This window comes from Styela clava, chromosome 1 (assembly GCF_964204865.1).
Source record: "Styela clava chromosome 1, kaStyClav1.hap1.2, whole genome shotgun sequence".
Lineage (NCBI taxonomy): Eukaryota > Metazoa > Chordata > Ascidiacea > Stolidobranchia > Styelidae > Styela > Styela clava.
In genome coordinates, this window is record NC_135250.1 from 4,659,369 (window position 1) to 4,685,385 (window position 26,017).

The following is a 26,017-nucleotide window of genomic DNA, read 5'->3' on the forward strand; positions in this document are numbered from 1 at the left end:
AGTAAACGGATAGCTCGCGGAGACCCCAACTCAACCCTGGGCTTCGTATGGAGCACTTCGAAAACCTGTGGGTAGCTAGGCTAGGGTATATGCATAGCGTCTAATAGCCATATCGCATTTCATCACCCCGAAGATACATGTAGATATATATATCTTCACAGCTTACATCATTTTAGCGATCAGACTTTCCTAGTATTTCGAAAGAATTATTTATTTATCAGAATTTTTATTTGTATAAACTTTCAGTTCAATAAATTAGATGACATAGCGTATAAGGTTGTGAACGTGATGGACAAGTTCCTAATTCTAATAAGTCTTGGAATTTGTTGGGGTTGTTATTGCAAGATTCAAGCACAAACGCCAGGTAAGTGAATATCTCATTAGAAGATAATGAATTATATAAAAGGGATTCACTTTGATACGGAAATAACACATTTAATTAGGTTTAAATGGAAATGAATATGGGGCTGTTTATTCTGTGTTAAAAGTATAAATAATCGTTAAAAATATGCAACGATAAGTTGTGTGGAAATCGATCGTTGAATTGCAAAAATGCGTTTCTTAAAGCACATACCATGTTTATCCAAAAATAAGTCCTAGCTTGAAAATAAGACCTAGCCTGAATTTTAAAATGATTTAATAAAAGCCTTCCCCTTAAAATGAAACCTATAGCCGATAGCGCAGTTTTTTTTTTACTCAGTCGGTAGCAAGATATCTCCCCAAAAGTTTTGAATGGTTGGTCATTTTTAAATAATCTATGTTTAGCAGATATTTTCTTAAATAAAAACGTGTTATTCACAAGTGAATGGATATCATTTTTCATATTCTGTATATTTGAAAATCATGTAATTTGGTTTTTGATAAAATGAGACTTATCTTATTTTCGGGAAAACACGGTAGCAGTAGCAGGTTAGTCACTGCTATTTACGAGCTTTATTTGGAATAAAGATGCGATGCCCATCGAAAAATTTGCTGGATACACTGCTCCTTGAAACTATTAAACACCTCATTAAACATATAGAATCTACCTCATTTGGTTAAATATGATATCCGCCTTTTTTAGAAAATTTGGAACTCTTGTTGTTGACGGTGGCATCCGAGGAAAGCGATGGATACAAAAGATTTATGAGTGCAGCAAACTATTTGAACCTTAATGTTGTGGTGAGTGAGTTGGAATAGAAAATATTACAGTAATATTCCTTTACACTACATAATACAAATCGCGAACAAGAGATAGACTCTATTCTGAGAATTGTTATTTTCAATTATAGGCTAAATATTGGAGTCATATTTCTCTTGGTTGACTAGCTATACTGGGATGGAATATCTTGGATGCGGTCGTACACTGAACGATGTTTCGAAGGACTTTGAAATGTGTATAGAACAAAAAAATAACTGCGAAAGCTAATACATTTACCTACAGATATGTACTACCTCCTACTGTAACGTGAAGTCTACCGCCGAATGCCCCCTACCCACGTACCATGTGTCTACCGCGTTCCGACGGGACCTGGCCGTATTGTAATTAGATGTTCAATTATCTACCGAAGTCATTTATTAGATATATATGCACATATTAGGTGTTTATTGCTTTATTAGAATAAGTTATAAAAATGAATGCAAAGGTAAGCTATAATAATAACTTGGGGCAGATCTCACTGTTTTGTACAGTAATATAGTATAGGCCACGCTATGGCAGCAGCAAACACGAGATCCAATTTAAAAACCAATGGTTAAATTACACATCAACAAACGATGGCCACTTGGAAATGTCGAATATAATTTTACTGTTTTAGGTTCTAGGTATGAATGGACAGTGTTCTTCTGGAAAAGAAGTTCAATGCCTTGCAGCTGAATCCAATCAGATGTTCGACTTAATTGAGAAAGCACTGAAGAAATACAAAGACGACGAAAACTTGGTCGTGATGTTTACTGAAAAGTAAGTTAGCTTCTTAGATTACAACAAATGTTCAACACTACTAAACAATTTCCGCGGCAACGGTAACAGCTGCATTTCCGACTAGACTTTACCCAAGTTAAATGAGGGTGGCCAGATTATCTTCATATAATCTAACAAGAGAGCAATGCTCAAATATATGAACATGGCGCTACCGGTACCCTCAAAAAATTTCCGAATTTCGCGTAGCAAGAATTTACAGGATTAAACCGGACATTCAGTGTTTCCATAATAAAAGTAATAGCCTTCTGGCAAAAAATCAATCTTTAACTACTGAAAATTCCAAAGCAATTGGTCTAGTATTCGAAGAGAAAAGCGATTATTTAATGAATATGATGACGAATAACAATAACAACAACATAATATTGAAACGATCGGTATGTCCACTAACGTGTCCAATAACTTCTTAAAAAATAGCTCTTCCTCGTCATTTTCTACAAGAAGCGTATATCCATGTAACGTAAATATATACGTTTTAATGTCTAGAAGTTACAAGTTTAATAAAAAGCTCGGGCGTACGGTAACATTAAGAAATATATATATATATATCCTGGAAAGTCCCCAAAATATGTACTATTTCCCCAGGTATAGCGTATTTTTCCCATAGTATTTGTCCAAACCGTGTCTACTACCCCATATCGCCAATATTGACAATGCATGTTTTTCTTAAATTAAATTTAGTTTATTATCTCCATTTAGTGAGAATACGATCCTTGCGAAAGGGAAAGATAAAATTCTGGAAAAGTTTTTAACGATGAATTCAAGAATTGTATTTTCCTCTGAGAGCACGCCACCAGAACAAGACAATGTAAGTAGAGAAGTCTTGGGACAATGTATCATTAAATTACGCGGTGATGCCGTTGAAAGCATTATTTCTGTAACAAGAAATCGATGCACAAATATTTGGACACGAAGCTCAAAGCGAAGCAGTAGTCTATCTTACATTTTACAGTACCGGTACTGCAAAAATATTCCGACTTTCGCGTAGCACGAGAGAGGTCGAAGAACCGCTGCAAATAATTTATATTAATTTTGAAGAGATCACAGAGCCCACAGAAAGTTTTTGAAATTATTGAAGGCAATAGCATTCTAGCAAAAAATACAATGTTAACCATTGAAAATTTCAAAGGAATTGGTCCAGTAGTCAATGAGAAAAGAAATGCTTTCATCACACTAAGGATTAAAATATCAACAAAAACAATAATAACAAAACGATCCGTAGGTCCAATTCTTGTCCAATAAAGGAGCAATGCCCAAAGATATGGCCACGGAAGCCAAAACAAAGTAGTATTGAATTTTTTTCATTTCGTGCCCAAAAAGTCACACATCTAATACTGTTATGTTGTCAAGTGTACTCTTCTCGTTGTGAGTAATAGATAATAGTGAGATAACAGCCGATTCGCACCGGTTCTATAGAACCGTCTCGCGGAATTTTATGAGATCAGCGAACCGGTTACCATTACTGGTTACTGTCAATGTTGTGGATGCAACAGAACCGGCTGAAAAATATACCTTTTGGGAATGAACCGGCAGACAAAAAATTTAAATCCCACCACTGGTAATAGATACCAACATATTCGGAATCAGGGTGATCGTAAATTTCATATTCACATTTCATATTCAAATGGCCCAAAATTTTAACTATAAATGATACTGACATACCACACATGGTTTTTAATCATTTTCATTATCTCAAATGCCTATATATATATATATATACTTATAACTACGGTAATTAATTTTGGAAAAAGAACTTGAATGTAAAAAATAAATTAAAATACTTGTGGAGCGGTGCCGCATTCCGGAATTTATTTCTATGCAAATAAAATTTGACTATTCGTTAAACAGAGCGATGTACTTCCGATAAAAATAGGAGATTATTACATATCGAAGAGTGGCATGATCGGATATGCAAAAGAAATGTGGACACTTGCCAGTCAATGGAAATCCTCGGAAGAAGAGGAAGAACAGCGATACTTAACGTTGTTATATGGGAATTCCAAATCTAAGGTATAATGATAGAATATACTGATTTATATAAAAAGCGAAATTGTGAGAGTTAGGCGGTAATAACGAAGTGAGACGATTTAAAATCGGGGCTTATCTTCAAAAATACGTATATTCATATTCCTTGAGGCTTAACATTACAAAGCTTGGCAGGTTTTGTGTATAAAAGTACTGCCGTATGGCAGTAGGTTAAAACACTATTGGTACAATGGGATCGAAAATTATTGCTAAAATCAACCGTTTTGGGAATTGATATAACCAAAACTTATTTCTATAACAAATTTCTGAGTCCACCAAATGTGAGTTCACTGAATGGGTACTCCCGTAGTATGTGCCAGGTTAGAGTTAGGCCATAATTTTATTCCGATTTTCCTTATTTTAGTTCTATCACGAGTCAGAGACTGTCTGTGTTAGCCAAGTGAATATACCCCTTGCCCATACGTATCAGTCCCTTTATACAAATTAATGTAAAGTAGGCGAACAAAATTAGTTATCTCCATATTGGTACACATACTTCTGGAGCGCCACTGAATGTATTGTAAAACATCGTATTCTAGCATTGCAATTCTTGAACCAAATTTAACAGAATATTGGCAAGGTAAAGCTCTCGTATATGGAGTTATTCCATATGGCCCTTTTTAGTTACGAAGTATAAAAAACATATTGCTTTTGTATTTTTAGAAAAAATGGAACGCAACTTTAGACACCGAAAGAGAGATTTTCAATAATATGATAACAGTTGACGGTGAGTGTTTGCTTAAGACGTGGTATAGGGAGGAAAGTCCACAACGCTAAGCTCGCTTCTGACATATGATATCCCATACACATCATCAGTGTTATAGAGGCCCGAGTCATCTAATCGAGAGACTCGTCCAACCATTCATCGAAGTTGCAAGTTGTCGTTCACCATTCGATTCGAAATGCCCAGCCCTAGTCATTAGTCAAACGAGTCGTGTAATCTGAATCACGACTGGCGGGTGAGTCTCACTGGCGGTTAGTTGAGGACAAGTCTGAGTCATTAAAATTAGTTTTATTGTGATGGGTCCTTTGGACATATAAATCAGTGAAAACACTCAATCTATCACTCAGACAGTTCGTTAAGTGTTCACACACAATGAGAAGCATGTTTCATCAATAACTCTCACACTAAACTCACTCGGAAGAAAAAAGTCATATGTTAGAAATGCATTTTCAAAATTTGACATAAAATAAAAATGAGAGTGAAACTGCCTCTTCTGCTTTATTATATTTTTGTTGTTTACAATTGGAAGTGCTGGTGTTACATACGTTCACCTATTTTACCCCAAATTCCCATCGACCAGCGGGCGAACAAAAAAAATGGCAGCAATTCGAAATTCCCGTTTGAATCGATTCGAATACATTCAAAACAGCTACATATCTTTCAAGTATTCCAGATTCCAATAAAAAAAAGTATTCGATTTGATTCTGTAATCATCAAATATTTGGAAATGACACATATATCGATGTCCCAGTCCTATTAGTGACCCGGGGTTTAGGAACTTGTAACGAACATCGCTGTCTATTGTTCTTATACTATAAATTGCTATAAATAGTATGCAAATTTTTGTCCATATCTGAGAAGTTTTGGTAACTGCAATCAAAAAGTAAAGTCAAACTGATAAGGGGGTCATTGAGTAGTCTTACTGCATAAGCTATTAACATAATTGTATTGTAGTGATGGATATGAGAGTATAAAATCGAAGGGCGCTCCCGTAGTATGTGCAACAAGATGGCGGACATCTGAACATAGTATGTGTATCAGATTAGGGTTAGGCCATAATTTTATTCTGATTTTCTTTATATTCTATTACGAGTTCGGAGACTATAGCCAAGTGACGCCCGTGGTATTTGTACCTGAAATTATGGTCTAATCCTAATCTGATACACATACTACGTTCCGGTGTCCGCCATCTTGTTGCACATACTACGGGAGTACCAATATGAGTGCATTCCCACGAATGTTTCAAATTGATTTCTGTTTCAGAGGAGAATGATACGTCAATTGAAGGCGAATCTGATGCACTTATCGTTTCTTATAAGAATGAAACGTTCCCCATCGTCACTCAGGGCACCGGAAAAGCAAAGGTACGAAATAGCAAATGAAATCAGAGTATCCGTACCAAGATGACGCAAAACCTGAACAAATCTAACCTGGTATACACATACTATGTTCAGGTTGTGCGACATCTTGGTACGAATACTTCGAGATCACCAATTTTTATATGCGATGTATCAGTCAGTCAGTCAATCACGTTATTACACGTACGTAACACGTTATTCACTGCTAACGCGGCTTATGTACGACCATCTATTACTGTGCAAGGAGCTCATATGGATGGGATTTACATATTTATCCCGAGGAAGAAGAAAGCCAATAAGCCGTAACCGACCAGCGGTTACGTGAACCACCCTGCGGCGGTGAAGAGTCTGGCAATCTTCTCGCATATGAATATTACCCACGGGATTCAAACCTGCGAACCCTCGCATGGTAATCAGAGATGCGGTGGCGAGCGTATTTTTAACGCTTACCACAATTCGTCACATCTCCGCCGATGGGTATGGTTTGAAACGACGGGGCTTTCCCGGTTTTGCATCCCTTGCCGGTGGTATTCCACCTTGGGTGGGGTGGTGAGGATGGGGGCCCGGTTTTATCTATATCGTTGTAAGATAAGAATAAAAAAAAATTGTTTAATGTTTTTACGAGATTTAATGGCACATTGCATACAAAAATGGCGAAAAATAAGAACATGATCGAAGTGAAAAATTTTAAGATATATAAATATATACAATAATTTATTGTTTTTATATGATGATGCGTGTTTATTTTTTATGATTAGTGATGAATAATCCTGTAACTGTACTTATCAACTGTGTTTTATATATTAATTATCTAATTAACAAAAAAATTGAACACGAGATTTCTAACCTACACGATGCCAACTTAGTTCAGCCCAATGGTTTAACCACAAGGTGGTCATCGCTATCACGAGAAAACATTAAAAAAGTTATGATGATAATTTATTCAGTATAAAGTCAGCTACAAGTCGATTGTTAATTTGTAATCTAAATTCTAAAACACGGATGTATATTTTTAGCAATACAATTTAGAGGAGATAATTCACAAATAAGAAGCAATTGACCATTTTGTTACAATAAACATATCTTAGTATAGAGTAGTAAAAATTTATAGAAACTCCAAGTCAAAAATTCAGATAAGTGATCATTTGGAACGAACTTTCGGGCTTACTTTGCTGGCATATAAATCAAAATAACTTCTCAACTCGTGGTCTTCGTGGTCAACATTTTTCAATTTGAAAAATATCTTATAAACTACTAATATATTAATATTAAATATATTTGAAATACAGTATATTCAAGCTACCAACTATATTTTACAGGCTCATATCAATCATCTTGGTAACTACATTCCAAACGGAATGAATTTGAAGGAAGGAATTTGCTTAATTTGTCAGCAAGATCTGCTTGTGCTCGATTTCACATCAAAGGTTTGTGATTTCGTTTACCCTGATTAGGGAATTCAGAGGGTCGCGATTTTAGAGGGTGACCCATGACAGGTGATAGATCTTAACGGTCATTGAGTTGATAGATGAGCATTTATATATCATGCGCCAGCTACACTCGGCAGAGAAGGGGGTTAGGGGCGGATCCCCCCACACATTGCTACATCACCCCCATACATATTTCCATAGCTTGAAACGCATTTTAGATCCTCAAGGCTCTCGAAAACCCGGGTTTCAAAAAACGTTCTACGACCTTCCAGCTGTTACGGTCGGAATTGGCAGTTAGAAATTTCCGCCCCTCCCCCCATTTGAAAATTCCTGGGTACGCCTCTGAGACTTGTCTCTCAGCCATGGGTGTGAGCCGTAACGTTTTGTTGGAACTGGGTCCAAGATTACCAGCATAATAGATGGAACTGATGCCGAATCTATCTGAAATGTATGTAACTTCATTTCCTAAAAATCAAAACATTAAAATGAGTTTTTAGCTTAACTTATAATTCTAAATGTACAGCGCGTATTTTTCAGCAAATAGAAATAAACTAATGATTACTGGTCATATTACAGGAAACGACACCACACGTTTTACTTGCCATATTTGTGGTAAAAGGATCTCCTTTCATCGAGGATTTCTTCAAAAAAATTGTCAATCTGGATTACGACAAATCAAGAATATCATTGTATATTCATTCAATGGTATGTTATTGTAGAGAATATAGGTTGTCCATAAGGTCTTGGAATTTTTTTAAATTGCAAAGGGAATTTATTGATACCATATATATCGTTCTGGCCCTTACAGATGTACTGAATGAAGTAAAATTACTTAAACAATTACTGATTGAAAAACAACAAACCTGGTTAAAATATATCGAGAACTGACTTCATAACAAAATTGAAATTGTGAAGGGACTTATTGACACACTGTATATATATTTGTCTATTTTTTGAATATGCAAACGGACAAAAAACGTATATATCGATAATATGGGAAATAAATGCTGAACCCTGATCTCGAACGAAGAACATTTCCCTTCGTTCTTAAATACATTAAAAAAAAAAGTAATTGTATTTACATCACTATGCGTCCACAGATTTATTTTGTTTAATTTTCGAAAGTACTTTTACTCACCTCTCTCCAAGCAGTCAATTATACGTTATGTATTGAAAAGGCTGTACTATCATCCGTTTGGCACATCTCACCTAAATGTATACCGCACGGCGAGAGATTAGACCTAGGTTATTTGGACCGCTTTAGTCTTAGATGCTGGTATAGTTAGACGCTTCTTGCAACACTTTATTGCAGAGAATAGATTGTTGTATAATTCTTCATTTTACTCAGGAACAAGATAATGAACGTTGGGTATCGAGATTTTTACTTCGGAACAGAGATTTGTACAAATCTGTTGTCTCAGTTGGGTACCATGACAACAAAGACGAATGGACTCAACGGAATTTGGCAGTGTAAGTTGTCCCACTGTATTTCATTTTTTTCTGTAATATGTCATAGTACAATATACATTGATATTGGATATGTACCGTTTTGCTATGTACTTGCGTGGGCCTCAATGGCAGTAGTTTTTAACCAACGCCCTAGGGTTCCGCCGATGCCGTCCAGAAGTTCCGCGAGTTTACCTTCGCTTCCTAGATTCTATATTGGTATATGTATGTTGTTCAAATCTGATTTGCCAGTATTAGTTTTATTTTCATATATAATCAAAGTTAATATAGGCATCCTGCATTGGGCGCTTTCTCCATCCTTTGGAAGGTTTCATCGTAGTTCCACTCCACAAATAAGGTTGAGAAACCACTGGCCTACAGGTTGAGGTCGCAAGTTAAAAATAGAAAGCAAGTTTTAATATCATACCCCTCTCACAGTGTGTTAAATATCAGGCTCTATGGCGAACGGTGTTAAAGTTTTAAACTTTTTAATTATACAATACGATTTTTACCGTAATACAGTACGAAAGAAAAGTATTAAAATTTATTCAAATATTCGTACCTGTTTTGATAACGGAACATTGAAAAAAAAAGAGCGATGCTTTAAACTAAACCGTGGCGCCATATTACAATTTTATTGCGCAGAAGCGTCATTGAGCAACCAAACATTAACACCATGCATAATCATGCACAATTATCTTTAGAAAACATTGCTTAAAGATCAATTGCGACTACTTTTTTAATGTTGATTCTTTGGTACAAATTACTAATACAAGCACTCTCAAATTTCTCATGGAAAAAGACAGGCAGGTGAGTCCATTGTTCATGTACAAAATTTTATAGCTGACATTGGCAAACTCCGGCCCACAACACAACTCCGGCCCCTTGAGTGATTCAATATGGCCTGCTGGATGCTGCCATAAATTTCTCTTTTTAACCAAATTTTCAATGAACTATATAGTTGTTGTTGTTATTAAAATCAGTATTGTTTAATAGGCTTGTTAGATAATGGTCGTAGTCTGTATAAGTTGTATTTTAGATTGCCCCAGACTTTCATGTTATGTGGACGTTAACAAAACTTTACGTTTTCTCGCTCACTCGATTCGAAGGCGTACTTCTCACACCTCTTTTCTTCTCAAGCGCAGTCTCGAGTTTCAATTTAGTGCCGAAGTTTTGTTAACGTCCCCATAACGTTCTTCTTTGTTCACCCATTCTTACCATTCTGTTTATAAAATGCGATTTTTTAAGCCACACTTAGATGGCCCGCCAGTCTAGGTGGGCAAAAGTTTTGGCCCTTGGTTCAAAACCTTTGCCCACGCCTGCTTTATAGTCTTGAGTTCAGGACCCAATCACTTGGATTCTAACATGTAAATACGTTTATTCAGTTCATAGCACCTGTTGTGAAAAAGTATAGACGGTACTGGTCTAATTTCTGGGGAGCGGTCAAAAGAAACGGTTTCTACAAAAAATCTAGAGATTATGATCTCATCGTTGATGCCGAAATAAGGTAGGTTAACTGCAAAGTATGTTCCTGTTATGATTTTTGTGATAACAAACCGGTTGTTATTACTGAATTAACCAAATAAACTGAAAAGCTCAGAAACAGCTCAAACTCAAAACTCAAATGGAGGTTGTTCCAAATTAGAAAAAAAAGGTTCCGGTAGTAAAGAGAGTTTCAACTTACAAAAGTGTTGACACAATCTCAGGCTCGGCTTCGAAAAAATAAAATTTTGATCTAGAAGTCTATGGCCTGGAAGGCCATTTGCTGCCTCATTTAAAAGTTGGAATACTGAGTTTTGAATATCAGAATATCCGAATCCGGAGTCTATGAAAATATGACTCCGGTATCAGCTCCAACACCACGAGAAAATGCAAGGCTTCCATTGCATTTAAAATAACGTTGGTTGTCTAAATTCTATTAGCTTCATTTTATTGCGGTGAAAAATATAAACGCAATTGAATTAGTTTTCGGCCTCGGCGGTGCAGATTCATATTACAGTCACATTCCTCTCCGGGCTGTTTTTATATTTTAGAAACTTTCAATACCACCTATTTGAACTGTGCGATATTTTCTCATGCATTAAACACCGCTCATTTCCATCACGCGTGCATCATAATAGAATAGGATTTTCATATTTATTCTGGAGGGAGGGGAAAACCGTTAAGATAGCTTAATCATATGGCAAACAACAGACTCTCGCCCGGTTACAAGTCCATGTCGGCAGTGGTGGGATTCAATTTTTTTGCCAGCCGGTTCCATCGCAAAAGTCATATTTTTCAGCCGGTTCTGTTACAAACAGAACATTGACAGTAACCAGTTATTTTAACCGGTTCGCTGATCTCATAAAATTCCGTGAGGCGGTTCTATAGAACCGGTGCGAACCGGCTGATGCATGGACTCGATGATCGAGGAAGCCGTAACTGACCAGCGGTTACGTGAACCATCTAACTCTGTTAACCTATTTCTCTGTCTTTCAGGGGAATTTGGAACGTTCCTTATATAGATTCGATCTATTTGATAAAAGCTTCAACGCTCAGAAATTTGGCGAAAAGGGAACCAACGATTTACGGCGATGGCACGATGCTAGATTATGACAACGACCCATTCGATGCAGCAATGTGCTTTTGCCATAATATCCGAGAACAGGTAAGAACCGATAAATATTTCTGAAACTATCGTTACTTATAAATTTTACAGGATAAAGGTTCAAAATATGTTCACGAAGCTGGTAGCTAGCTAGCTGAGCACCAACTATCAAAATTTGACCAAATAATATCCTATGAAGCAGCATTTAGTGCAGTAGCAGCGTAAAAAGGAGACATTTTCGTCCAAACAACCACAATAAATATCAAATATTTATGTTAAATAAAAATAGCAAATTTTTACGGGCAAATCATTTTACAATTCGCTAATTCGCGAAATAAACGCATATATTTTTGTATAGGTAAAGTTGTACTGGGGTCAAAGGTCGATAAGTCCATTAGGAGGGCGTAAAGAAATTAAGGGGTTAAGTTGCTCATGTTGATTTAACACTTTTGGTATATTTTGGTATTCCAACAACAAACACTGTCACTACATTCAGAACGTTTTTATGTACATCACAAATGAAGTAGAATTTGGAAGATTGATGGCCGAGAGAAGTGCGGAGAATGTTAAAGATGATGACGACGACGATGACGATGATGATGACGACGACGATGACGACAAAAAAGATAAAATAGGCAAAATTAAACATAAACTTCATCCAGACCTATGGGAGATAAAAAGAAACAGACAGGTGATTCAGAATCTATAATTTGGAGTTTTCGCGATGCGTGTTTTCAGCATATATTTGTTGTCAATTATGTCAGTTTGACTAAATGAGTTGACTAGTTTTTAAGCAATCCTGTCGCACAAAATTCTTCCCCAACTTGCTTCGGACCCGCGTGGGGTAATCAGAGGTGAGTACTTGGCACAGGAAACCTTCCCAGCATTTTCGTTAAATCCTCATTAAATACCTCCTGTTCTGGAACATTTTGTTCTGCCCTCCCTCTGCACATAACTATTCTATTTAATGAATCTTTTTCTATAGTGTTTTGTACAAGTCGCACTCCCATTCAAGTAGTTTATTATGTGTTCATGAATAAGTGATATAGTAATAATAAAAAACTGAAGAATATTAGTAATTCTACAGCGAATACAAGCAAAATTCCCGCCGTGGATGGAAATTTTTTTTCTCGTTGAAAAACGTTAGCTCAGCAGGATGCGCAAACCGATGAGAACCGCAGGTTACGATTGGTCAATCAATTGACCAATAGGATCAATTTTTTTTAAAACGAAAATTCACTGTGTAGGTTGAACTCGATACCAATTTTCTGGGATGTGAAATCTTTAATATAACTGGGATACAAATAACTTGGTGAAAGCGCGGGCGCACCTTTATTCAACATGGGCTTTCTAGTAGTTGTAGGCACAAAAATTTTGGTTATCGATCTCATGACATGCGTTGTTCGCTTCGCATTAGTTCTTGCAGTGCAAAGAGATTGGAATTATTCGCACGTACTATATATAATTAACTAAATTAAAAACTCGTTTCGCAGGCAGACCATTCAAAATTGGCACTTCTCCGCGGTCGCACAATTTTTCCTAGTGCACCGCATTTGGCCCGCGTGCCGCTGGTTTCACACCCCTGCCTTGTTTTATTTTTCAAGAATAACAATAGCTACCCAATTTTGCAGGAATGGGAAGAGAAATATGTTCACCCTGATTTCCATAAAGTTCTTGATCCAGACACAGAGGTTCTTCAGCCTTGTCCTGATGTCTATGTCTTTCCTCTGCTATCTGAGGTGTTGTCTGACCAGCTGATTGAGACTGTCGAAGAAGCTAATATCTGGTCAAGTGGGAAAAATGAGGTATAATTGTATTTGCTGAAGTGCAATGTATTACTTATTGGGCGCTCCAGAAGTATTTGCACCTGATGTCGCACAACCTGATAACCCTAGACTGGTACACATACTATGTTCAGGTTGTGCGTCATCTTAGTACACATACCAATCATTGTTATACCTTGTAAATTTGTCAAGTCGCAGTTTGATTTGAATACCTGTAACCAGGTCAAACAGTCTAGTCTTAGATCAATGGTCCTCAAACAATGGAGCGCGCCAGGGACGTACGCAAGGCGTGGAGCTAAATAAAAATATTCGTTAGATTTGATCTGCCCGTCTTATTTTAGATATTTACATTTATTTTGGATTTTTACGTTCCATCCACGTAATTTCAACGTGTTTTACAAATAAAATTTTCACCTCACTATCTGTTATTTATAGCTTATTGTTAGCTAGTTATTTTTGAGGTGGGGCGCGAGATTTGACAAATTCTAAAAAAGACTTGAAATGTTTGAGAACCACTGGTCTAGATTAAAATCGTTACTCTCCTTAGGATTTCAACCCATTTAAATCAGACTATACAGCCAACTACTTCGAGCCAGTAGAAACAAACGAGCGCATCGCGCATTCTTCTGCTTGATATAACTATCCTTTGTTATTAGTTAAAATTTAATTTTCACTTCTCAAATGCAGTAATTTTAAATTGACCCTATTAACACCATTTTTCTTTGTAGGATCCAAGAGTTCAAGGCGGGTATGAAAACGTACCTACAATTGATGTCCGCATGGATCAGCTTGGTTTTCATAAAGAATGGCTGTATTTTATGAATAAATACCCTAAGAAAGTCCTCAAGAAAGTTTTTCCAGGATATGGTGCCGATGTAAGTAAAACATGGCCTTAAATCCAAGTTATACTCGTATTTTACGAGATACATTTTATCTGATTCAAGAGCTCAGACGAAACGTTATCTAACAGTTGGTAACCATTGGTTATGTGCATGCTATCGCTTTTCTTGTCATGGTTGAAACGTACTTGTTTGAAGATGTCAGAACTGGGTCAGACAAAACGTTAGTCTCAAATCAAATAGAATTGTCATCTTCTTTCTTGCTATTTAACATCCTATACGCATGCAAATCGACATGCATAAAAGCATAAAGCAAAGAATGGTAGTTAATCTCGGGTAACCCCGATTGAAAATGGGACAAATTATGGCGCTCTGGAAGTATTCGTACCAAGATGACGCCCAAACTGAACAACCTTAACCTGATAAACATACTATGTTCAGGTTATGCGCCATCTTGGTACAAACACTTCTGGAGCACCCAAATTTTTGCTGCAAAATTTTACCGTTTACATCGCTATTGAGTTCCTGGCTACCAAATACTTCGACTCTGTTTCCTAGTCGAAAAATTTGACTTTCGAACCCACTTTCCAAGTCTGTGATGAGAAAATTTTAATCACAAAATGTTGCAATCTACGAGTATTGTTTCAGTTAAAAATTAAGACTTGTAGTTGGGACTTTTTGTTAGTTCGAAATTCGAACTCCGACCCGGAAATGTCGCTATGTCGTATTTGGCTCACACACGCCGTTGAAAAAAAACGCTTTAAACACCAAATAAGTTTTTCTCAAAAATCTGATATGCTTAATGTTTGGATCAGGTAGTGCTTTATTGCATATACTTGAAACGAGTACCGGTTGTGTCTGATGCGCCCTATGTATGGACAAAATCAGATATCCAAATCTGAGCAATTTATTGACGGGTGCATCTTATATTCAGTAAAATACGCTAACTATTTCTCAAGACTCCAGTTGATTTTTAACGCGTTCGCGTAGTCCCCGCCACACTTACTTCACTAATAACACGAACAAATGACCGAGCTGACAGCGGTAACTTCCCACCCAAGCTCTTTCATTCATTTACTCGATTCTGCATTTTTGCTTCTTGTAAGCCTGCTCATCGGGGAATACCTTCTTAACCACCAGCGGATCGAATCATAATTTCATATAATCTGCAGTACGCGATGTTGGTCGTTTAACTGCCAAAGCCACGCTCATCAATAATAGAGCAGTACTCCGACAATCGATATTTTCGGCCTTACAAATGTTCAATTGCATACTTGAACCATGGGTGTCGCTGCTTGATAAACAACTTCCCTACCCCGCGTCTTCTATTCTCAAGTAAATTATGTGTTCAATTTTATTCTTTAGAATTTCGCATATATACTACTATTTTACTGGATGGCAAAAAAAGAAACGTGAATAGTCATATTCCAAGAATTTTTTTTATTTTTTATTCCAGGGGTATTCTAGAACGATGTTCATTGTACGATACAAACCTACAGAACAACCTCAGCTGGCACCCCATCACGACCATGCAACATGGACAATAAATATAGCACTTAATACACAGAAGATAGACTACGAGGTAAAATTCTAATGTTGCGTAGCAATTTTATGGGAGCATTTTTTTGGTTCTCGGACCTGCTACTTGCTGTTCTTATCTTCTTGACCGAATCTGCAGAATATATAGTCGGTCTAACTAAACCAATTCCAGAACATTCACGGAGACAAATGCTATCTTATTCTAATGCCATTGATAGCCTTGTACATACACTCTCTATGGTTAACATTCAGACAATATGGAATTTGATATGCCCCTTACAAATCAATCCTGCATATAATATTTTTTCACTTCATTTTAGGGAGGCGGAGCAAGATTTCTCAGATATAACTGTTCAGTTACTGACCTTCCCAAAGGCTGGGGAATTCTACATCCGGGTAGATTGACACATTATCACGAAGGACTTCCTACAACTAAAGGAACGAGATACATTCTCGTCAATTTCATGGATCCGTGATATAACGGAAAATACTTGGCATTGGTGCCAATTTTTTTCATATCCTCGATATTGGCGTATGAATGTACAATTGTATAATGTCTAATAGTTGTGCAATTTACTTTGATTTTTGTTACTATATCATAGAGAAATATTGCAATATTTACAAGATGGATGATATTTTGTCTAAGCGGAGGTTTTGTTTGTCATTTCACAACTTTCTACAAAATACAATCATCAAAATAAAAATTGGCATGGTACTGAATTTGCAGATTTTATCAGGACATATATATATATTAGAAACGGCGGGGCTCCCGAAGTATGCGAACCAAGATGGCGGACATCGGAATGTAATATGTGTACTAGGTTAGGGTTAGGCTATAATTTTAGGTATAAATACTACGGGAGACTCTTGGCTAGTTTTCGAACTGATAATATGACTGAAATAGGGAAAATTGGAAAAAAATTATCGCCTAACCCTAACCTGTTACCCATGTTACGTTCCGATGTCCGCCATCTTGGTTCGCATACTTCGGGAGCACCGAAACGGCAAAGAAGAAACGCCGCGGGCAGAATGACGCGTTATTTTTCTTTGTAAGCAAGTATGTAATATGTATTCATCACCATGTGAAAAGTGAAGACACATTTACAAACAGAAGCAAAACATTATTCACGTGTGAAGGGAATCACAGAAAACCTCAAGAGGTTATCTAGTTGTGACACCCTATGACGTACCAATGTTATTAAAAGATGAACAATAAACAATATGAACAATAAAAAAACTACATTAGGCGATTGTTTATAGTGGGAAGTTATATAGTGGGTATTTGAAGTGGGTATGGTGGGTAGTATAGTATAGTGGGTATTGGAAGTTTTTGCTAGACTAGGTGTAAAATGGAAAAACCGCGTCAGTGAGAGGAGGTATGCATTGAGCTTGGACAAAACTGCATCAACTAAAAACAATATCGGTGGCCGGATAGGTCCGATGTGCTTGCATAATTTATATGGTCATTATCGAATTGAGGCAATATTTTTTATACGACCCGTATGTATGCTTTTCTCTCCAAACAAGGTCCTAACAAGAAACCAAAAGTATCGCACAAGCTCGTACCCAGAATCTCCATCTTCAAAAGTAAATTCAAAGCTTCCGCACGAAAAAGTTTCGGCGAAGTATGTAACTATGAACGGAGAAGCGTCCGTCATGATTGTTCTGAGCATTTCGCAATCGAATGGGGTTGGATGCAGTGGCGTATCTAGGGTGTGGCAGCCATGGCTCATGCCATGGGCGCCGTTTGAACAGGGGCAGAAAAACGACGAAAAGTATTAATCAAAAAAGTTTCAATAATAATTTTAAATAGGGAGTAACCGAAACTCGTATTTTTATTCAAATAATAACGTACAAATATCTCAATTCAATAATAGTCATTATAAATTGTTAAACAACTATCAAGAAGACGCATTTTTAGACTTTGACATGTGCGCCATTTTGCGTAGATACGCCACTGGTTGGATGTATGTTTATTGCCTCAAAGTGGTCCACTCAATTAGCCATCCAACCACGTTTACGTATCTGGAATGTTGAACTATTCTCCTCTTTCTAAACTCGAACTGGAATAGTCAAATTGCGATGGTGAGGGCTTTGCAATTGGTTTATATTTTAATATTAAAACTTTAATCTGAGCTTAATATTCACAAATGATATGGAAATTTAGTTGATACATTTTTCGATAGCAAACGATCGAGTCATGGTACCACAGTCCGCGTTTAAGTGTCCCCTTTATATTGCTCCGTAATGTCTGATTGACACAATCTTCCGCATTTCCCATACCATCGATATTTTAAGTTTTTAACAAGTTCATGTTCACACCGAAACTTGTCGAAACCTTCAATGAAAGGTGTTGCAGCCATTGATAGATGGCGTCAATGAGCTCGCTTGCCGTTCTGCATCATTGATCTCAGTCATAGTAATGAGAAAGTAAACAAAGTTGCCAGGTCGCTAACTGGTTAATTCCAAAGTGACTATCACTTTGGTTAATTCATAACATTCAGTATTTAGTCTTTGTTTTGGCGGTGCCAGGGTTCAGCAATATATCCCCTGAGCTTGAGACCTACTCAGAAAGACAAGGGTAAGAATAAGTTGTATAGTCGGAGTTTATTTAACTCCCTGAATGGCATAAAAGGCGATGAAAATATTTTTGTAACATTCAGTATTTAGTCTTTGTTTTGGCGGTGCCAGGGTTCAGCAATATATCCCCTGAGCTTGAGACCTACGAATATAGTCGGAGTTTATTTAACTCCCTGAATAGCATAAAGGCGATGAAAATATTTTTGATAAGTTAATTTCTTTGAATTTTTAGTTTTTTTTATTATTCGCGGTACCGGTAATTTTGCTGTTGCTGAGCGAATTTAGACGAATGGTACCGGTACCGGTAGGTTGTGGGTTGTGTGATAAAAATAGGATAGGATAGGATTTACATATTTATCCCGGGGGAGAGGAAAGCCGATAAGACGGCTTATCCCTATGGCGAACCACGGCCTCTCGTCCGGTTACCATTCCAAGTCGGGTATGGGATTAGTTATATTGTTTGTTTTCGGAAGCATGGACTTGGTGGTGGAGGAAGCCGTAACCGACCAGCGGTTACGTGAACCACCCAACGACGGCGAGGAGTCCAGCAATCCTCTCGCACATAACCATCCTTGCATGGGATTCGAACCCGCGAACCCACGCAGAGTGATTAGAGGTGCGGTGGCGAGCGTATTCCTAACGCTTAGCCCGTTGAGCCACACCGCCGCGCCGAACTTAGAACTTACAATACAGCCAAAACCTACCTGTACCTCTCGATCGGTTAATTTTTTCAACAATATTTCTAGGTTACCGTACCGTACCACGGTACCGGTACCGTATTGTAGTTTCTGAGTTTGTGAATTGTTCGCGATCACAAACTGCTGAACTGACTAAACGATTCTAGTCAATATTTATTCTGTGAAAATTTCAATGTTAGTTGTATATATTCATATAACTGTATAAACTAAATAAATGGATAAGTCTAAGTAATTTTTTCGAAATTTATTGAAGATAAATACCGGTACCGGTACCGGTACCGTAAAACCGGCTAACTTCGGATGCCTTGTAACTTCGGATGAAATTTTCAATCATTCATATCTCAACTAAATTTCGTCGTATTGCGCTTCTGTCGGTTTCTATAGTAAGGCCTTACATATCTGAATCTGACGTAGCCTCCAATCGCTCGATTTGATTTTTTATCATTCAAAAAATCATATTTTACCAAAAAAATGACACCGTTTTTTCGAGCGGCTCAAATCGTGACTTCTACAGACGCTACCTTCGTCAAATCACCGCCAAGCGCTAGAGAGCGTACACAATGTATACAAAAAAATACAGTGATCACAAGGTGTCGTACGAGATTCGAGTGAAATCGATTATTTTGATTTAAAAATTACATCAAAATATCGACGTTTTGATGATTACGTACAGCGTGACGTCAACGACGCAAATCCCGTTCTCTCTCTTCGTAGCCGACGTCACTTTGCGTAGCTCGTGCGTTACTCGCTGCGACATTTGAACGCCAGACATCGCGGCGCCCAGTTTTGTGAAATTTAAAAATTATGCTTATCCATGATCCTAGTCAATAAATCCTACAAAACATCACTATCGTCTCAGTCATATGTTGTTTATTTAAAAATATGGGTATGCATACGCTTAATGCATATGAAATTTGTCGATTTTTGTTTTTGCATACTTCCTCCGACACCGATAGATACCGTAGCAATTGGTAATACGTTAGGCCTGAAACATGTATCTATACGATCATAATGATTAGATATGTCTGTAGATTAGATATGTCGGCAGATGATAATAATATCGTTAACAGGTGAGCGTAGAACTCTACATACATGCACACAGCAGGAGGTTGCAGTTTTTATCCGTTTATTGTCATTTGACTTTATTAAGTGAAACGAAAGCGAGGATCGAAAGTCACACCGGGCAGGAACCTCTGCCGAGCCGATCAACGGGGAGCTCTGAGAAAATCAGAAAATATGAAAAGTGATAATCAAGACGAAACCTGCTCTGCTTGTGGATTATGGAATGATCCAAATGGAAGTACGGAAATTGAGGTGGAATGGGTCGGTTGCGAAAGCTGCAGCGAAACACATTGGTTCCACAAGAACTGTTGCAAAGACCCGTCTAACCCATGTGGAAATGATTACAATTCTTGATTTTGCCAGCGTTTCCTTCAATTCATCTGTTTATTTTTAACTGTCGAATTTTTGTTCATACCTTACTTGTTCCATATTGCTTTTTGATTTCAATTTTTACTTTTGCCAGTGTTTCATTCGATTCATCCGTTTATTTTTAATTGTCTAATTTTTGTTCATTCTTTACTTGTTCCATATTGCATTTCAATTTCAACCTACACCAGTGTTAGGTACTTTCAATTCTTCCGTTTTTTTTTTTGTTAATCCTTTTCTTGCATTGAAAATAAACGATCATAAAAGAACGAACTAGCATTTTGCAATAAATTAGGAGTAGTTAGTGAAATATATACGAGTTATAATAAAGGACACAAGAATAAATAGTTAAGCTTCGCGAAGCGGCAAGAGTAACGTCACGTAGTAACGTCACGTACAAACGTCAGTATTCAACACGCAGGACAGGTCGTGGCGGCGTAAGGTCTATTCAGCGACGTTGTCACGCGTCATTGCTTACGCAGACATTTCTCTCTCACGACGAGTTGACGCAAAGAGAAAAGTGGCCATCCGAAGTTAGATAATTTTAGAATAGACGAATAAAGACAATAATTTCAATGAAAAAAGGCTTTGATGGATATGGAACCGACTTTATCAAGACGAGAATAGCCACAATGTATTATATTCCAAATTTGGCTTCAGTTGAACAACATGCGGCGGAGATATTGTTCAAAATATAGTGAAATCATCCGAAGTTAGCCGGTTTTACGGTACTGGATATTCTTAAAAACTAATTGAACCTGATACAGCTGTACAGTGATATCACTGCATTACAATATTGTTTTAAGGATTTGGACATGTCAATTTAAGTTTCCGTTTTACTAATAAATAATTGTTTGCTATAAGATTTTCGTGTCTCATGTAGTTTCGTACCTATCATACTTCTAGTGGGCGTAGCATAACAATTTTTCCATGTGTTAATCCTAACCCTCACCTGACTACGCTATCCAAAAATTACGTCACTACGACGTCACAGTGACCTAATAAAGCCCTTCCAATTATACGAACTGTCATCCAAGACGCGCAGACGAGTACCAGAAATCGAACAGCTATTTTTCTCTTGATGACGTTAGTCAGTTATTTATTGTTGAAGCTGATGTCATTTCGGGAGATCGTATGTATATTTGGCATGCTCTATGACGTGATTGTGATGTCGTAGTGACGTAATCATATCGCGCCATGCTTGTCTCAATAATAATCGAAATTAATCATGGCTATCGCGTTACCAAAATTGCCGTTTTTTCCTAAAAACTCTCGAATGCCACGGTGAAAATTTTTTTCCCTCGGTAAATCGGATTATTTTTTCCCGAGGAATTCGATGATCACGTTTTTAGAATGCGCTTCTTCCTTTGTATGATTTCGCAACTTTATTATACTGTATTTTTACTGATATTGAGGGACAATGATGTCCAGACGTCTCCCAGAGGAGGGGTGTAGGATTATCGGTAAAATGGTTTTCGAGACAATGTCGATCGATCTGTATAGTGTGCCGTACGGTTCTAGTTGGCTTGGCATAACCATTTTTGCATATGTGATTCCTAACCCCCGCTTGACTACGTCATACCGTATACGTAAACCGTCTCTCAAACGAGCGGTTTGTACTGTTATAATATAATAATGGAATCAAGGGTTTCTTGGTTCTTTCAATGGTTTATTGGAATCGTTCTGATATATATACTACACTGATTTATACTATTTATATTTATCATCTCAATTTGTTTATGACAGTTGATGTTTTAAAAATACCATGGTATAATAAGAAATGTTATGTTCGGCTTAATGGGGAACTGTATGACATGGGCAAAAGGGGAAAGCGAGAGAAAGTGTGTGACCCTGCTTGCTGTTGGTCTTGATAATGCAGGAAAGACGACAACCGTTCATGGGGTCAAAGGTGAAGCAAACACGGATGTTGCACCAACAATGGGATTTTCCTCCGTGGATTTACGCTCTGGAAAATTTAATATAAAAATTTTTGATCTCGGTGGGGGAGCTAAGATACGCGATATATGGCATAATTACATGGCTGAAGCTCATGGAATAATTTTTGTCGTTGATTCAGCGGATGTAGAAAGAATGGAGGAATGTAGGGAAATATTTGATAACCTTATTTCTGATAATCGATTGTGTGGAAAACCGGTTTTAATACTTGCAAATAAGCAAGATAAACCTCAAGCGATGGATGAATTGGATATATGTAATCGACTAAATCTTGATGAAGTCGTTAATCGCAATGAATCTTTTTCCAAAGTTGTGCTCTGCTCTGCGTTACCAATGTCAGGTCGAAAGAAGATTCGGAAACCGAAATTAGATCGTGGAATTAAGTCTGGTTTTGTGTGGCTTTTAGATGTAATAGGGAAAGATTTTAATGTTCTTCAAGAGAGAATTACAAAAGATGTTGAAGAACAAAAGATACGCGAAGGAGAAGAGAGACGTTTGAGAATTGAACGTGTAACACGGATTCGGGAGGAACGTGAAAGACTTCAAAATGAAAACGCTGATGCTTCAGGCGATCGTCCTAGACCAGAAGGAATTTCTTACCAAGAATTGCCAAATGATTCATCACCGACAACTGTGGTTACACCAAGACAAGATGTTGCTCAAAATCTATCTTCTACGCATGCAACATCTGGACTCGGCGGTTTTCTCATGGATGACGACTCGGATGATGATGAAGTCGTAACTGCCGTACAAAGTGCTCGCTCAGACGTGACGGCTGTCAATTTACCTGGAGCTGTTGTAACCAGTACTGTTTTCTCTGAAACAGCAAATCAGCAAAATCAGATTTCTTCTGAATTTGATGATGGAAATGGTGACAATGATGGTAACGGGGCAATGGATAATCCACGGTCACTTAGTGCGGCCAGTTTACGAGATATTGTCAGAGACGTCCCCACTCCAGTTTATGAAGTATCCCAGGAATCGCTAAAGGACAGTACAACTACGACGCCAGTTCTTAAGCATAAATCTATTGTTGAAATGCAAGGAAATAATGATACTGGAAGTACTGGGAGTCCAGATCTTGAAAAAATAACAAAGAAAAAGAAAAAAAAGCGGAAAAAGAAGAATAAAATTGACCCTGGCGCGGAAGAAATCATATCAGAACACTCTTTCCAATCCGGTTCTATCCCAGGAAGGTTGACCCCTATTAAAAACGTATCAGAATTGGGAGGTAATGGGTTAGGAAAATTGCCTCCTCTGAGAAATCTTCCTAATTTTGATTCTGATGTTGAAGTTTGAAATAGCACTTTTATCAAAGCTGCGGTATTGAGCATATAAGTATATATACATATTATTGTCTGATGTAAGCAATCCCTCACATTAGAGGAAAAATTACTATATTGTAATTTGCTTGGCTAAAAATGTTAGCCATTCCACGCTGAGAAAATTTTATTTTGAATCACCTTAATATTTTACTAGAATTTAACTATCCACTAGAAATTCTTTTGCATATCATTTTCACTGCAATCAAGATGTTATTAATATATCATACAAATCGTAATAGCATATGTAACTCAATTCAATTTCCCATAGAATTTTTATCAGCGAAGTACCTATATACCCATTACAGAAAATCTATTTTAAATTATGAATTTCATTTCAGAGGGTGTACGGGTTCAATGTTTGATCTAATTTGGGATTTATTTTACTGTAATATACTTTGATGTATCGGCATATCTGGTACAATAAACTAGTCCTTTGCTGTATATTTTTGCTGCTATGCCCTTTAGATAATATTCAAGTAAAATCTGACCACAATGTTTTTCTCAATCACAGAAAACTCTAAATGTAGAGAAAGTGAAAAGGACCAACTCTCCAACCGATACTTTTTTGCTCGCTTGAATTAGGGTTGGGTTACATAGGAATTGAAACAGGGACAGAATCAAATTTATTTTAAAAATCTTGGAGTCCATACCTTTTTTTTACTTAATTACCAAGACCATTATTTTTCAATGTGACACTCGTTTATGTGTAGCAGCGGTTCCACACTGGGGGCCCAGTGCACTTGGAGGGGCCCACCATACTAGGCACAGAATTGATTTTACTGTGATTTTGTTTACCTACTTTTCCATGTATGAGAAATTTCCTGATTCTCCCCAGTTTCATTACCTGAAACGGTTAAATCCAGTCACAAGGTGTTTTTGCTGCCATGTGTGTATGAATCGTTTGATCATAATAATGGTTAACAGAGAACCACCGAGCATTGATGTATAGTCTGTTTTACTGCCTTCATGGTTGATTCTATTTTTATCATATGATGAGTCTTGATGATCATCAAATTGGTGGTCTGTTCTTTGTCATTGATTATTTTATCCAACAATTATGATCAAAAAATCAATTTGTTTGCGGTTGGATTTTTAGACTGACTGATGTGTTTGCCGATAAGTATCTGTGCTCAAAATAAGACTCTAGGCAAGCAACAACTTAAACATAGCAAGCACATGGAAATCTGGACTGTTCAGTTTATTATGGCTTGTTATGATGCCTTATTTAAACCTCAACTGTAATTAAGACCTTTGTTTAAGAGCTGAGCCCCTGAGACCTAAAAAAGCTGCAATTTTTGTAAAGCTCAGAATCTCAATACACCAGCATTGATGAAACAATTTATTACTCACTAGGTGTTGTAGTTGTCACGGGGCCTTATTAACCCATAGTTTTCAACCTTCTCACACAACACAAATTTGTGTTAAAATGAGGTGTAACCGCACCTTAAAGTAAATTCATTATTTGTATGTAGTAGGAGCTTATTGTACATCAGTCATAAGTGGATGTTTATACATAGCGTTGTTGAAAAAAAAAGAATGAAAAATCATAGTTTAAAAATGTGGACATAGACTAGCTATTTCATCAATGTTCAAGTTTCTTAAAGTGTTCTACAATGCTTTAATTCATATAGCCTACAATTCTATTTGCTCCTCTGAAAAATGTGGATGCGGACTGACTAATTTTTTCTCTATTTATGTTTGTTAAATCTTTTTGCGATGCTCCAATTCATATCTCTGAGAAATGAGCGATCGAATGTTATTCATATTACATTTTTATCCGGTACATTTATAAGTAATCAAACATAGTATTGAACGTTCTATTTGCTTCTCTGAAAAATGTGGATGCGGACTGACTAATTTTTTCTCTATTTATGTTTGTTAAATCTTTTTGCGATGCTCCAATTCATATCTCTGAGAAATGAGCGATCGAATGTTATTCATATTACATTTTTATCCGGTACATTCATAAGTAATCAAACATAGTATTGAACGTCATCTTCTAATTCATCACCCCTTGTCTGGTACATGTACATTCACCATTGCTACATGGCAAGTAGGCAAGGAAGTATCATCATATTATTCCTAGTATAACAAACCCATTTAATCTGCACGTTATTTACAATGGGAAATTTTTCACAGATAATTATGCAATTGAAATACAGTATTTATCTTTTTCTGTATTTGGTGCTCCTGTATTTTCATGTTTCATTCTTTATTACTGGTTTTAGCGTTTTGTTCAGTTTTATAGTTCAATGTTTTTTAGTATTTCTATGGAAATTGTGTTTTATTGTATTGGCTAATAAATGATATTTTTGTTAGTAATTCTTGCATGATATTATAC

The 26,017-nt window shown here is 36.9% G+C and overlaps 3 protein-coding genes across 4 annotated transcripts in view; 2 read left to right on the plus strand and 1 right to left on the minus strand.

The window, feature by feature from the left end:
- LOC120325375 (GLIPR1-like protein 1) overlaps positions 1 to 26,017 on the minus strand; it is a 203,947-nt gene that overhangs the window by 61,919 nt on the left and 116,011 nt on the right. The window lies entirely within an intron of this gene.
- On the plus strand, positions 211 to 16,451 carry LOC120348346 (procollagen-lysine,2-oxoglutarate 5-dioxygenase 1-like). Its single transcript, XM_039418464.2, has 18 exons — positions 211 to 364; positions 1,064 to 1,161; positions 1,797 to 1,939; positions 2,657 to 2,765; positions 3,806 to 3,967; positions 4,646 to 4,709; positions 5,970 to 6,070; positions 7,384 to 7,491; positions 8,071 to 8,199; positions 8,843 to 8,964; positions 9,645 to 9,750; positions 10,326 to 10,447; positions 11,419 to 11,587; positions 12,024 to 12,218; positions 13,159 to 13,332; positions 14,040 to 14,186; positions 15,607 to 15,732; positions 16,010 to 16,451. The coding sequence occupies exons 1-18, from the start codon at positions 289 to 291 to the stop codon at positions 16,163 to 16,165; spliced, it is 2,307 nt and encodes a 768-aa protein (XP_039274398.2). The 5' UTR covers positions 211 to 288; the 3' UTR covers positions 16,166 to 16,451.
- On the plus strand, positions 22,122 to 25,998 carry LOC120340220 (uncharacterized). The gene has a single exon (XM_039408519.2). The coding sequence runs from the start codon at positions 22,181 to 22,183 to the stop codon at positions 23,648 to 23,650; it is 1,470 nt and encodes a 489-aa protein (XP_039264453.2). The 5' UTR covers positions 22,122 to 22,180; the 3' UTR covers positions 23,651 to 25,998.

Coding starts and splice junctions, on each gene's coding strand:
- LOC120348346 (XM_039418464.2), top strand. CDS start 289: ATGGACAAGTTCCTAATTCTAATAAGTCTTGGAATTTGTTGGGGTTGT. Junction 1,162..1,796: donor ATTTGAACCTTAATGTTGTG/GTGAGTGAGTTG, acceptor TTACTGTTTTAG/GTTCTAGGTATGAATGGACA. Junction 1,940..2,656: donor GTCGTGATGTTTACTGAAAA/GTAAGTTAGCTT, acceptor ATCTCCATTTAG/TGAGAATACGATCCTTGCGA.
- LOC120340220 (XM_039408519.2), top strand. CDS start 22,181: ATGTTCGGCTTAATGGGGAACTGTATGACATGGGCAAAAGGGGAAAGC.